Source organism: Nerophis lumbriciformis, linkage group LG21 (assembly GCF_033978685.3).
Source record: "Nerophis lumbriciformis linkage group LG21, RoL_Nlum_v2.1, whole genome shotgun sequence".
Lineage (NCBI taxonomy): Eukaryota > Metazoa > Chordata > Actinopteri > Syngnathiformes > Syngnathidae > Nerophis > Nerophis lumbriciformis.
Genome location: NC_084568.2, coordinates 9,609,799 through 9,624,807, shown reverse-complemented (window position 1 = coordinate 9,624,807; position 15,009 = coordinate 9,609,799). Strand labels below are relative to the sequence as shown.

The 15,009-nt window shown below is 42.5% G+C and overlaps 1 protein-coding gene across 2 annotated transcripts in view; it reads right to left on the bottom strand.

Annotated features, from left to right (window-relative positions):
- Nucleotides 1-3,837: 3,837 nt before the first annotated feature.
- LOC133621182 (low-density lipoprotein receptor class A domain-containing protein 4-like) overlaps nucleotides 3,838-15,009 on the bottom strand; it is a 39,918-nt gene continuing 28,746 nt past the window's right edge. The window contains exons 2-4 of one of the 2 annotated variants that reach the window (XM_061983134.1): nucleotides 13,715-13,863; nucleotides 9,967-10,017; nucleotides 3,838-5,438 (exon numbers count right to left, since the gene is read on the bottom strand). In XM_061983134.1, coding sequence (XP_061839118.1) covers nucleotides 4,875-5,438; nucleotides 9,967-10,017; nucleotides 13,715-13,863 — 764 coding nt within the window. In that variant the 3' untranslated portion in view covers nucleotides 3,838-4,874. The remainder of the gene's footprint in view (nucleotides 5,439-9,966; nucleotides 10,018-13,714; nucleotides 13,864-15,009) is intronic. The other variant, XM_072915539.1, reaches the window with a different exon arrangement.

Below are 15,009 nucleotides of genomic sequence, written 5' to 3'. Positions count from 1 at the left end.
ATCCCTTGTCGTTCACTTCAGAAAAGTGGGGCCAACACAGATAGAGTATTAAATCAGTGTTAATATTTGAGTGGGTCCCCGCGCCCCTCTGTAGAAGAAAAGTTGGGCCCTGAGGTCAAAAAAGTTAAGAAGCCCTGGTGCAAGATTTTCTTTAACCAAGTGCTTTAGCCCTTTACCTCAATGAAGACAGTTTTCATCTCGTTTGCAAATGTAGTGGAACAGTTTGGCCGCTAGAGGCCGACAGAGATAACAAAACCGTCCTCTGACTCTCAGGCTTATTGATATTTAATGCTTAGAGTATGTATTGTGTACTAAACTACTTACAATACTATGAAGAGCTCTTCTAGTCCACCAAACATCTTGCTCACAACTTTGTTACAAATCTATTTGACATTTAATCCATCATTTCTCCCTACAATTAATTGCTCACAGCTTTCTGGGCCAACATGTTAAAAAAAACTTATGGCAGACCGATTAGTTGATATCTTTGATAAATTTCAGTCCAGTATCGTCAGTTTCTTTCCACACAAACTGCTTTTCTCAGGGTCTCCAATGATATCATGGACTCTTGACACTGGTAAATGTGCGATACAGGTCCTCTGCTGTTGGTAAATGTACGATACCGGTCCTCTGATGTTGAAAATTGTACGATACCGGTCCTCTGATGTTGGTAAATGTACGATACCGGTCCTCTGATGTTGGTAAATGTACGATACCGGTCCTCTGATGTAGGTAAATGTGCAATACTGGTCCTCTGATGTTGGTAAATGTACAATACCGGTCCTCTGATGTTGGTAAATGTGCAATACTGGTCCTCTGATGTTGGTAAATGTGCGATACCAGTCCTCTGATGTTGGTAAATGTACGATACCGGTCCTCTAATATTGGTAAATGTACAATACCGTTCATCTGATGTTGGTAAATGTACAAAACCGGTCCTCTGATGTTGGTAAATGTGCGATACCGGTCCTCTAATATTGGTAAATGTGCCATACGGGTCCTCCGATGTTGGGTGGACTTTTAGGGACAGTCCAAAGGTTGAAATAACATTTGGAAGATGGATCTTTCTCTATTGAGTTTGTCCCCCACTCGTGCGGGGGGCCACAGGGTTCAGTTTTGGGGCCAATCATTGTTACCTCCACTCAGAGACGTCATTAAGAATTGTGAAGGTATCACACAGCACATGTATGTAAAAGTACTTCAGTTATATTTACATATATTTATATTTTTAACCCTGATAGGACACGTTAAATGAGTACGCAAATGATTTTCTGACGCAGGTTAAAGACCAGATGACTAGTACTGCTCTTCTTAGCAGGTAGGATGACCACCTTCTACTAGTTTTACTAGTACCTGGTACAATAGTACCAAGTAAAGGTGATAGAGCCTCTTTAAAGGGGAACATTATCACCAGACCTATGTAAGCGTCAATATATACCTTGATGTTGCAGAAAAAAGACCATATATTTTTTTAACCGATTTCCGAACTCTAAATGGGTGAATTTGGGCGAATTAAACGCCTTTCTATTATTCGCTCTCGGAGCGATGATGTCACGTTGTGACGTCACATCGGGGAGCAATCCGCCATTTTCTCAAACACCGAGTCAAATCAGCTCTGTTATTTACCGTTTTTTCGACTGTTTTCCGTACCTTGGAGACATCATGCCTTGTCGGGGTGTTGTCGGAGGGTGTAACAACACGAACAGGGACGGATTCAAGTTGCACCAGTGGCCCAAAGATGCGAAAGTGGCAAGAAATTGGACGTTTGTTCCGCACACTTTACCGACGAAAGCTATGCTACGACAGAGATGGCAAGAATGTGTGGATATCCTGCGACACTCAAAGCAGATGCATTTCCAACGATAAAGTCAAAGAAATCTGCCGCCAGACCCCCATTGAATCTGCCGGAGTGTGTGAGCAATTCAGGGACAAAAGACCTCGGTAGCACGGCAAGCAATGGCGGCAGTTTGTTCCCGCAGACGAGCGAGCTAAACCCCCTGGATGTCTTGGCTCACACCGTCCCTTATGCCACCGAAGATGATCAAGAGAAGAATATCGACCCTAGCTTCCCTGGCCTGCTGACATCAACTCCTAAACTGGACAGATCAGCTTTCAGGAAAAGAGCGCGGATGAGGGTATGTCTACAGAATATATTAATTGATGAAAATTGGGCTGTCTGCACTCTCAAAGTGCATGTTGTTGCCAAATGTATTTCATATGCTGTAAACCTAGTTCATAGTTGTTAGTTTCCTTTAATGCCAAACAAACACATACCAATCGTTGGTTAGAAGGCGATCGCCGAATTCGTCCTCGCTTTCTCCCGTGTCGCTGGCTGTCGTGTCGTTTTCGTCGGTTTCGCTTGCATACGGTTCAAACCGATATGGCTCAATAGCTTCAGTTTCTTCTTCAATTTCGTTTTCGCTACCTGCCTCCACACTACAACCATGCGTTTCAATACATGCGTAATCTGTTGAATCGCTTAAGCCGCTGAAATCCGAGTCTGAATCCGAGCTAATGTCGCTATATCTTGCTGTTCTATGCGCCATGTTTGTTTGTGTTGGCATCACTATGTGACGTCACAGGAAAATGGACGGGTGTATATAACGATGGTTAAAATCAGGCACTTTGAAGCTTTTTTTAGGGATATTGCGTGATGGGTAAAATTTTGAAAAAAACTTCGAAAAATAAAATAAGCCACTGGGAACTGATTTTTAATGGTTTTAACCCTTCTGAAATTGTGATAATGTTCCCCTTTAATAATATTGAGTAAAATAATACTCTCTATATTAATCTTGTGTATATCAACACTTTCTGTAACAATAACGTGTGAAATACTCTATAATAATACTGTGTAAAAGAATATTGTGTAAATCCAAACTTGCTGTAAGAGCCCTGACCCGTTCAAGAAACGTATCTTTCTCACAAGGGGCATTCAAACAATTCTTTTGATGATTAAGATGTCAGTTTAAAATAAGATATTCTTCATCTCAGTATGTTAATAATGACTGAATTAATTAATTAATTACATATTACAAAACTGTTGTATACTAATTCATAGATGTTATTTTATTATATAAAAAGGTCAGTAAATGATTCTATATATTTGTAAACGCTTGAAGTGGGAAAGGGGTAGGATTAAATAAGCTTTGCTTCTTCCTACTCCTTTTCGGGCATGATGTAAAATGAAATGATATGAAATTGTGTGATGTATTATGATGTAAGTGTGTTCATGTTCGAAATAAACTAAAGAAATAAAGAAAAAGAAAAGTTTGACAATTTTCCGTGCTCGGGCAAAGACCACGTGAACACCGAACACAAAACTTGGTCTCCCGTCACTCATTCGCCACAAACTCAGAACCCCGCGGACCCACAAAAAAATTAAACATGTTCGATTTTCCATGGTGGTCTTGGCGGTTTGAAATGGGCCCAGTTCAAAATGCGTTTCGCTGTGTAAATATCGGCAGCCTCTGTATTTGCGCCACAAGATGTGTGATAAGACTGTTAACACCGACTAATGTCAGTCGTTTTTATACCACCCGAACCTTCACAATATGAACACGGTAACTACACAGAGATGGTGGAATGCATCACGGGCTCATCAGGGACTCATAACATGAAGGCCCTGGGGTTGATGCGGAGTCGAGAGGGATCAGGACTCTGACGCCTTTAGGGGAGATTTGTGGTACTACTGCGCCAATCTGCGCTAACACCCTGTTCAAAACGTGTTCAGACCGCCGTGAACCACCATCCAAACCGGCAATGTGTGAGCGCCCCTTTACCTTCGCCTCCTTCAAGCTCATCAAAGTAAAAGTGACGTTAAATTAAATTTAATTTCTTTATTTCACACAGTTTTATGCATGTTTGACATATATATTCTCAATAAAATGTGTTTTAATCTTCAATATATTGGGTCTCTGGAACAGAACAATAAGATTGACATTATTTCTTGTATTTTCGTTGGACCTTTTCGAACAAAAACTGAGGTCCCACGCTATAAGAGTTTGCGAAATGTTGCTGTGGAGGAGCGATTGCAATACTTTGAGCATGTGTGTGCATGACCAGTCATGCCATACCCTAGCCGACCTCCGTCAATCGTGCCGGAACATACCAAACTTCAGCACGCATCAGAGTTCTCACGGTAGCCAAATGTGTTAGACTTCAGTTGAGGGCCCAAGTGTGGCCTCATTTGAGTACGCCCTAAAATGATCTTTGTTTATTGATCATGTATTGAATTAGGTGATCTAAATTAGGGTTGTGTGAGCACCAGTCAGTGAATTTGTGTTCTTATAAAACAGGGGTGTCCAAACCTTTAAAAGCTAGGGTCACATAGATAACAATGAAAGGATACAATAAGGACGGTGTTGCTAGGCAAATGTCAGGACTTCTTTTTCTGCTAATTACTTCTACAGCACCTTTCTACCTTAAAGGTACTCAAAGCACATGTTACCTCATTTACCCGATGATACAACATCAGTAGCTCGGGGTCCATGGTCATTGAGGATTGTAGCGACCAACCTTGCAGTTAGAGACTTTTAGTACGAGTATTTCTTGGAGGTTGAAAGGCGGTTGGACTTAAGCTTTTAGAACTTGAGCTCAGTCCATTTTCCAAGCACACAATTTCCCTCCTTACTCTTAAAAGCCAAAGATAGTGCAACTTTGAAATAACTTTTCTTGGTAAAGTCTCCTTGTCACCGTTCTTGTTCTTGGGATCTGTTGGGGTCGTCAGTCCCCGGCATTGTGCACAAATCCCTGAAAAGAAAACCCCATCTCTCCACGAAAAAAGTTTGCCACCAATAAGAATTGCAGTTCTAAAGCAAAGTGAGAGAAAATGCAATAATGTTGTAGTAAAGGTCATGTCCCACTCGCTCTTTTTCTTATACTGAGTCCTCAGGGTGGTGGCCCTTCCACTGGGCAGGCATTATTGTGCTTTCTGGCAGGTTCTGCTGCTGGATCGTCCTGCTCTTAGGCCCCCCGAACTCTCCCATCCTCTGGTTATTGCTTTGCTGGTGTAGAAAAAAAGTCAAGCCCGAGTATTGGCTAATCACCTCGCTGTATGGGGGTGGGGGCCCCTCCAATCGCCTGTGGCTGCTGGAGTTGGCTACACTAATGCCAGAGTTGCTGCTTGGCGGCCTCGGACCACCCGCACCTCCCGAGCCTTCGCCACCCCTGTCGATCAAGTCGCTGTCGTAGATGGTCCGGTTAGGTGGCGCCCTGACTGACTCACGGTTGAGTTCCATCTGCTGTTCAGGGTCGCGAAGCTGCAAGGTGCAGGGTCCCTGGTACGGTGGGGGCTCCTCGCCGTCCGACAGCGAGATGGTGGGCGGCAAGTTAATCTGGTGTTGCAGGAATGGGTAGGTTGGCTGAAAGCGGCTGAAGCGGTCACGGTGCACGAAGGCAGAAGCGGTGAAGCCATCCCTGGCTGGGGGAGCATATAAAACCTGGGAGACGAAGGAGAAAAATTAAATATCTGCAGACGTCAAGCAAGATACATTATCAACCTTACAACCAGAGGACATTTGTCTTTGCTGTTTTCTTTGGTCAGAGTTACACATTTTGGACCATTGTGAAAAATACAAATGTCCACTGCAGAAGATGCTGGTTCTCGGGATACATGAACTTCTCTAATCCTGGACTCAGCTTGACCAATTAAATACTAGTTTAGTGTCCAATGTGTACTGTACATTAAGGATGGGTAATGTGGGCCAAAATCTATACCACCATATGCTTTATTTTGCAGCCTTCTGTGATAACAATCCATCCATCCATCCATCCATCCATCTTCTTCCGCTTATCCGAGGTCGGGTCGCGGGGGCAGCAGCCTAAGCAGGGAAGCCCAGACTTCCCTCTCCCCAGCCACTTCGTCCAGCTCCTCCCGGGGGATCCCGAGGCGTTCCCAGGCCAGCCGGGAGACATAGTCTTCCCAACGTGTCCTGGGTCTTCCCGTGGCCTCCTACCGGTCGGACGTGCCCTAAACACCTCCCGAGGGAGGCAATCGGGTGGCATCCTGACCAAATGCCCGAACCACCTCATCTGGCTCCTCTCGATGTGGAGGAGCAGCGGCTTTACTTTGAGCTCCCCCCGGATGACAGAGCTTCTCACCCTATCTCTAAGGGAGAGCCCCGCCACCCGGCGGAGGAAACTCATTTCGGCCGCTTGTACCCGTGATCTTGTCCTTTCGGTCATAACCCAAAGCTCATGACCATAGGTGAGGATGGGAACGTAGATCGACCGGTAAATTGAGAGCTTTGCCTTCCGGCTGAGCTCCTTCTTCACCACAACGGATCGATACAGCGTCCGCATTACTGAAGATGCCGCACCGATCTGCCTGTCGATCTCACGATCCACTCTTCCCTCACTCGTGAACAAGACTCCTAGGTACTTGAACTCCTCCACTTGGGACAGGGTCTCCTCCCCAACCCGAAGATGTGATAACAATATGTATCATTAAACATGACTTGGTATGTTTGGCGGAAGAAAAAAAACCTTGAGCAACAATAAGCACATATGAACACATGCCACGATACACAGAAAACTCAAAACTTGCAACAAGAGACGTGAGCTCATCTGGTCCAAAGCTGGGCGCCGTTCCGTAAGCCTTCATATCAGGGTCGGCGGGGTGTACGAATGCATTGGGTGGAGGTGGTGGTATGTGTCCGTATGAGTGCATGTTAGGCCTATAACCCTAGAAGTTGCGCCGCTCGGCGTCCACGAACAGAGACAACACTACAGGTGTTCTTGGAGAAGATTCAGAGCGTCTTTCGCTGCACAGGTCTCACTGGGATGTTTACAGCATTTGCAGAGGGAGTCGAATTGCAGATAAGGATTTGTCTATGAATGTTCTCATTCATTCAGGTCACTGTCATCTCAGGGCATTCAATCGATTGCAACTGGACTGTTTGGTTTGAAAGTGTGTGGTAGTAGATACGAATTGTTATTGGCTTTGAGCGAGCAAACATTCCAATGGATTCGTCCAGTGTAACTCGCCAATTGATCTTAATTTCGCCTTGCAGAGCGGAAAGCTTCTCCGAGATTTTATCCAATTTGTGATTCAATTCCAAGATCGCCAATGTTTGAATGCCCACAACTCTGCCCATCGAATCCATCGCAAAGGGCAGCCTTTGGGCTCCTTGAACGGCTGCCATTGTCTTCCAAATTTGTCGATAGACCCCAGCGATGTGCAATCCAATCAGCACTTGACCTGTTATCACAGTTTCAAATAGATGTCTTCAACGTCCTGACAGACAAGACTCGCCACCTCTCCCATGAGTCCCTCATGTATTCGGCAGCAAACGTCCTGTCAGGACATGCAGGTTTCACCGAACCTGAGTTTTTCGTCAAGAAGATCTTATCAATTGAGTGGAGGGACAAGTTTATCAATTCCATGTTTAGATTTTTTGGAGAACAGTGCAAAAGAGAAAGTTATTTAGTTAGTTTTCTTTTTTCTGCTTTTGCTAAAGCCTTCTTTTGTATTACTGGGGGTGCTATTCCCGCAAGTCTATATAGGTTATTGATTGTGTTGACCGCAGGCATCCTGTGATGATCCTTGGGTGCATGGCAGAAGTGGTACCACACGGGGGCGCATTACTCCACTCTAAAATAACTGAATGCAAGGGCGGTAGTCCTGAGTGTTTGTGGGTTTCCTCCCCATTTCGAGTTTGCCAAGTTTTTTTTAGAATATTGTTCCTTGTACTGACTTTCTTTTTTAGGGTTTTGGGGAATGAGGTTACTTGGGTTTTGGAGGGATTTGTTTTTATGTTCTATTGTTTGTAATACATTTCTATTGCAGCCAATGCAAAACACTAAGAAAGGAAATGAAGGAGCTGAACAAATGTAGTGTGTATATGCTGTCAGGCGAGGCGCTGCTGTTGATTGACGCACCAAACACACACATCCTCCTTGTGTTGAGGTCTCTCGAAGACCAACACTATTTAGATCCTCTCAGCCAGCCTTTAGACTTCACTGCTTTACGTATTTCACGGGTATGTGAAGTGTCATCTAAGGCAGAAGACTCTTCCTATCATTGTTGCAAGTCATGACTGCCGCTGATCAAAAGCTGTGTGCAGCCTACAGATCCCTAGTAGTCCCAGGACCCGAGAGACTGCCGTGCTAAGCCCCTGCAACCCATTTCAGTGGTCTCACGGCAGGCCTCCGCCCATTCCTTTGACACTCAGCCACCAGGTCACCATACTTGGTCCTCTGTTGTTCGAGACCTTTCTCCATCTGCTCTTCCCAGAGGACATTTAGCTCCAGTAGAACCACCTGTTTGCTTGCTCTGGACATTAAGACCATGTATGGCTCCAGTGTTGGTACTGCCACAAACATAACAGTCTCTCAGGGTCCCTAGCTGTTGCAAGCAGGTCCCGCTGGGTCTTCTTTGGGGGCTGAGCTTCTCACCGGCTCAAACAGACATGATGGAACACTTGAAGGGCTGCTGCCGCTTGCTCTTTAGATGCTCTCTGCTACTGTCCACAGAACCTGGTCATACTGACCATCTCATAAGAGGTTTGAGAAGGAGCTTAGGAAGTGTTGGAAAAAATCCCTTTTCTTGCAGAGTTGGTAATTGAGGATGTCATACGCTAACTGGATTAGCAACTTGAAGCTGAATACTTTCACTTGGTCCAAGAGTCCTGCTTGGACATGCGAGTTAAAGCGACTTTCCCCCACCTGGTCACGTAGCTCCTTCTAGATCAGGTACTGAATTGCTACCCACTGCGGCCCACTCGGTAGCCACCAAGATGCTGTGTCGCAACCTGTTCCACAGCATCCAGGGTATGGCACCTCCATCCTGTTATAACCTTTATGCCTCCTGAGGAATCTCCGTGGAGCAGGACTCCTTTGGCTCGAGAGACCTTGAACTAGATGAACAAAAGCTGAGCTTGGTCTTACGCCCAAAGTGTGCAATTCTGCTAAAGATACAGAGCAGGCCCAGTTCCCTACACAGGAACTAGCTAATCTTCCTTTCAAAGCCATCCTCCATGGTGACTGCTATTAAACTACCATCAGCCAGAGGAGACAAGCTAGTAGATCCAGGCCTTACACTTTTTGGGAAGTCCAGACTTGTCCATTGCCGAGAGCCAAGTGTTGAGGTCATCGCTGCTACTTTGCCGTGTTGCCTTCAGGTTGAAGGAGCCTAGGCAAGTTCTTCACTAGCTTTTCTGACACTGATGGAACCTGAGCATCTCCCACCGTAAAGCAGAATAGGCCATTCAATTTTCCTTTCCCCAAGACTTAGGACCTGGGCCTCATGTATTATAAGTGTGTATGCACAAAAACGTGGTGTACACTTTTTCTCCCGGCAAGTGACCTGAAGGTGGAAACGAGTGGAGCCTCACGCCAACTTCATGGCTGGCGTGAGCTGATGCTGGAAAACACTTTTAAGAAACAAATGTGAAAACAATTACTCCAAAGAATGTACTAAACAATACCATTGAAAACAATATTAGAAGACTAGCGCTCTTGCACTCTTATTTGGAGGACCCAAATTCAAGTCCCGAGTGTAACAGAAGCAGGGGCTGGACCAAGCGGGTTACATTAGCCGACGCTTGATAAGATAAGGCTGTGAATCCTCATTTGTCCAAAAATAGTCGTCTTTGTTGTCTGTTACCAAGGATGCCATGCAGGGATTTGAAGTAGTTTTAGACGTCTTTGAAGGCTACAACGGTGACTCAAATTAGCCGCATCTTCCAATTTTTTAAATAATTTTTAGAATCCTAAAAAAAAAAAAGATGTCTTCTTGTCTCTCATAATAATTTGTGAATGATAGGCAAAATTTTAAAAAAAAGTGCAGTTCCCCTTTAACCGGCTCCTGAGAGATTTATCCATTTGACCTGTATCGCTTAGGTATTAGCATGCAGCATTCTATTCCTCTACCAATTAAAGACAGTGCATGTAAACTTTACAAACTAGTTCGGGATGCGACTGTTTCAGTTTTTTGTAATGATTTATGTGCAAGGAAGCGTTTCTTACCTCTGAGACTCCTTGTCGAGAGTTGCAGTCTGACGGCCACAGACATCCGTCCTACGCAAAATGAAACAAAGATGATGTCATTTCTTCTAGAGCAGGGGTCGGCAACCCGCGGCTCTAGAGCCGCATGCGGCATCTTTAGCGCCGCCCTAGTGGCTCTCTGGAGCTTTTTCAAAACTGTATGAAAAATGGAAAAAGATGAGGGGAAAAAAAATCTATTTTTTGTTTTAATATGGTTTCTATAGGAGGACAAACATGACACAAACCTCCCCAATTGTTACAAAGCACACTGTTTATATTAAACTCTTCATTGATTCGAGTATTTGGTGAGCGCCGTTTTGTCCTACTAATTTTGGCGGTCCTTGAACTCACCGTAGTTTGTTTACGTGTATAACTTTTTCCGACGTTCTAGGACGTGTTTTATGCCACTTCTTTTTCTGTCTCATTTTGTCCACCAAACTTTTAAGGTTGTGCATGAAAGGTGAGTTTTGTTGATGTTATTGACTTGTGTGGAGTGCTAATCAGACATATTTGGTCACTGCATGACTGCAAGCTAATCGATGCTAACATGCTATTTAGGCTAGCTATATGTACATATTGCATCATTATGCCTCATTTGTAGGTATATTTGAGGTCGTTTAGTTTCCTTTAAGTCCTCTTAATTCAATTTATATCTCATGACACACTATCTGTATGTAATATGGCTTTTAATTTTTTGCGGCTCCAGACAGATTTGTTTTTGTATTTTTGGTCCAATATGGCTCTTTCAACATTTTGGGTTGCCGACCCCTGTTCTAGAGATACATGCTCTTAGTCAGCAAGTAAACCTTAAAACAGGTGATCAGATATTAGAGTACATATTAGTAACAAGATGTGTTGGTATCGATTTCACAAATGGTACACAATAGGTGAAGGACAGGAAGTGTTTATGGGACGACTCGCGAAACAAAGGCAGTCCAGTCTTTGGATAGCGGGAGTCACTGTTAGCGATAGCGCCAAAAAGCAAGCAAAGCTGGAATACCTTCTTCCGGGGTTGAAGTTGTGCATTTTTTTTTCTTACTGTACCCAAAATTAAGGGATGTAAAATAAAATAACATATTTTCCGGACTATAGAGCACACCGGTATATAAGCCGCACCGACAATTTTTGAGGAAAAAATATGTTCTTTATATTAGTCGCACCGTACTATAAGTCGCAGATATATACGTTGTGAAATTAGTTATTTACACAAATATTTTGTAAATGTTTATTTACACACCTTAATTGAATTCCAAACGGTGTCTGTAACACGGCAGAAAAACGGATGATCAAACAAAACAGAAGTCATCGTCATGGACCCACTAGCTGCAGAAGCGAGCTCTCCAATCAGCTAAACAGACTCAATAACTCCACAGTTTTGGTGAATTTACTGAGGTATTTGTGAAACTGACACAATACAAAAATAATGCTATTGTATGCAGAGGTGGGTAGAGTAGCCAGAAATTGTACTCAAGTAAGAGTACTGTTACTTTAGAGATTTATTACTCAAGTAAAAGTAAGGAGTAGTCACCCAAATATTTACTTGAGTAAAAGTAAAAAGTATGTTGTGAAAAAACTACTCAAGTACTGAGTAACTGATGAGTAACATACACACACATATCATATATATATATATATATATATATATATATATATATATATATATATATATATATATATATATATATATATATATACACACACACACATATATATATATATATATATATATATATATATATATATATATATACACACATATATATATATATACACACATATATATATATATATACTGTATATATATATATATATATATATATATATACATATATACTGTATATATATATATTTATTTATTTTGCCGTTTTTGTTTACATGTTAAAGGTGTTTTAATGAATATACATGCATGTTTAACACATATAGATTCCTTTCTTTCATGAAGACAAGAATATAAGTTGGTGTATTACCTGATTCTGACGACTTGCATTGATTGTAATCAGACAGTAGTGCTGATTACGTCCACGTTTTCAAATGGAGGAGAAAAAAAGTTCCTCCTTTCTGTCTAATACCACATGAAAGTGGTTGCTTTTTGGCATCGTATTTGTCCAGCTTCCATATTCGTTTTTATACACTTTACAAGAAATACATTGGCGGCAAACTCCGTAGCTTGCTAGCTTGTTTGCGCTGGCTTTCGGAGACTCTTATTTTGAAAGCGCAGGCGCCATGGAGCGGCACATTTATTGTGAAGACAGGAACTGTGCAGTCAGTCTTTAGGCTTTTGACGGGATGTACGGTTGAAATAAAAAAAGGGTCTTTTTTCCTTCACACTTTTGATTGATTGATTGGAACTTTTATTAGTAGATTGCACAGTACAGTACATATTCCGTACAATTGACCACTAAATGGTAACACCCGAATACGTTTTTCAACTTGTTTAAGTCGGGTCATGTGACCACTGGCTCTGTTTGATTGGTCCAACGTCACCAGTGACTGCATCTGATTGGTGGAACAGAGTGAACGTCACCAGTGACTGTATTTGTTGAAACGCAGGCACTATGGAGGTCTGTCTGACAGACCAAAACAAACAAAGCGTGCATTAACAGATCGATAAAAATTAGTAGCAAGTAGCGAGCTGAATGTAGATAAAAGTAGCGGAGTAAAAGTAGCGGAGTAAAAGTAGCGTTTCTTCTCTATAAATATACTCAAGTAAAAGTAAAAGTATGTTGCATTAAAACTACTCTTAGAAGTACAATTTATCCCAAAAGTTACTCAAGTAGATGTAACGGAGTAAATGTAGCGCGTTACTACCCACCTCTGATTGTATGCACAGACACGTGTTGGCATTTTAGTTAATGCTAGCGGCGCTAGCTTGATTACATCACGATAGCACATCCAAATATGCATGAAAACACTCCTACAGACATCACACACTAAGTAAGAATTGTTTTAGTTATATTGTAAAACTTACAAACGTTGCTTGGAGTGATGAATGAAGAATCCATACGAGTAGAAAGGCTATGGACGGCTGGAAGCGAACACTGTACTACGGTTGAAAAAAAAAAAAAAGTACTACCCGTGAATGGAAGCAGCACCTGCAATGAGCGAACTCGTCCCTAAGATTGCGCCGTAGCACAAACAATCAAACACTTACTAGGTGTATTTGCTTGTTTTTTCCCCCAACTATTTTTATCATGGCGTTACAGCGAAAAATAAAATCCATAAACTAGCCTCAGTGTTTCATAAGCCGCAAGGTCCAAAGTGAAAGAAAAAAGTAACCGCTTATAGTCCGAAATTTACGGTTTATGTGACCCAAGTACTGACTTAAAAAAAGCTCAGTGTTGCGGAGTCATCATGAATCAAAAAGTGGCAACTAATTCATGAAAAACACAAGAAATGAGGTAGCAAGATATTGTTCACTTTTTAGTGAGGGAGAAGAAAAGATGCAGCATGAAAATAACAACAAGAATAGTTGCAAGACTGGTGTCACAAAATCTATATTTAAAATCGATATTTAAAATCCCAGTTCTGCCACACTTTTATGCACTCTAGACTGAATAGTAAATCGTCTATTTATATAATGCTTCACTATACCCAAAGCGCTTTGGAGACGTGCCTCACATCCAAAGACACCGGAAACAGTCCTGGACTTTTCTGACACCCCTCCCATTTTTTTCAGCTACGATGAGACACACACACACACACACACACACAGACACACACACTCACTGACCTGCTGCAGGAAACGGTCTGGCCCGCCGGCCTGAGTCTGCGTGGTCACGAAGGTGGAGATCTTGTGGTGGTTTAGCAAGCAGATGATGAGCAGCACCATCACTGTCATTACAACGACGATGAGCACGATCTGAACAAACTCCAGTTCAGCTACACAAACACACAGACACACAAAAGGAAAGATGAGACGCTGACAACAAAATCCTTCCCTTGTGAGACTTTGTGAACATGTGGAGGGGCGATTGCAATACAGTTGGCAGTGCTACACACGCGCATGTGTCTCCACGCTCTTTAGCGCAAGATACCCCACCCCCAAAATGCACACACACACACTGTACATGTACACCTCAAATGTTACTGTACAAGTGATCACACTACAGTGGCCTAGGCGTGTGTTTGATAGTTAAGCCCCGTAAAAGCTACAAAAAACAAGTATTTTATGTTTGGACTGGTTATTATCACATTTTGACCCTGCGGATGAAAAAACCTGGAATGCAAGACAACTTCACATTTAAAGGGAACATTAAAGTAGTAATAATAATCATGGACTACAATTCTATGACACTTTTCTAGAAACTTAAAGTGCATTACAGTGAAACCTGAGAAGTCATCATTCATTCACTCCACATTCACACATTAATGGTGTTAAATATTTATTAATAATAATGATAAACACTTTGATAGTGTTAGGAAACATTTATTAATAATAACAATAATATGTAAAGCCATATGTAACCCATATTTAAAATACCCATTGAAAACATGCATACAGTGCAAAGACTTTTATTGTGGAGGGTTACTTCCTGCCGCTCGCTTCCTTTTAAGGAAGTGCTGCTCACTTCACAACCCCCCTCCCGTCTGCGGTGCTGTGAGACGCGCTTGAGAAGAAACTTGCAAAATCTTCTCATTCTCACACTTTGCAAACTTCTTAATTAGGTGAGTCTTTTGCCATGGCATAATCAACGGAATTCCAAACTCACAATCATGTGTCATGTCGCCAATATTATTTTAGCATTTGTTTTAGCATAGGCGCTAACCGCTGCCATTCTTCCATAGATTAATTATCGGGGCGTGCATGGTGTTAGTGATGGGTTGATGAGGCCTCATGAAGCGTTTCGACACATTGCAAAACTGTATTGATACTGTGTCGATACTGTGTCACTAAATACTGACATCTGCTGGACATTAAAAATCCCTACAGGCAACCTATGGACCGACTCAACTGACACTGATTTTATGCCCTAGTACAGGGGTCACCAACCTTTTTGAAACCAAAAACTACTTCTTGGGTACTGA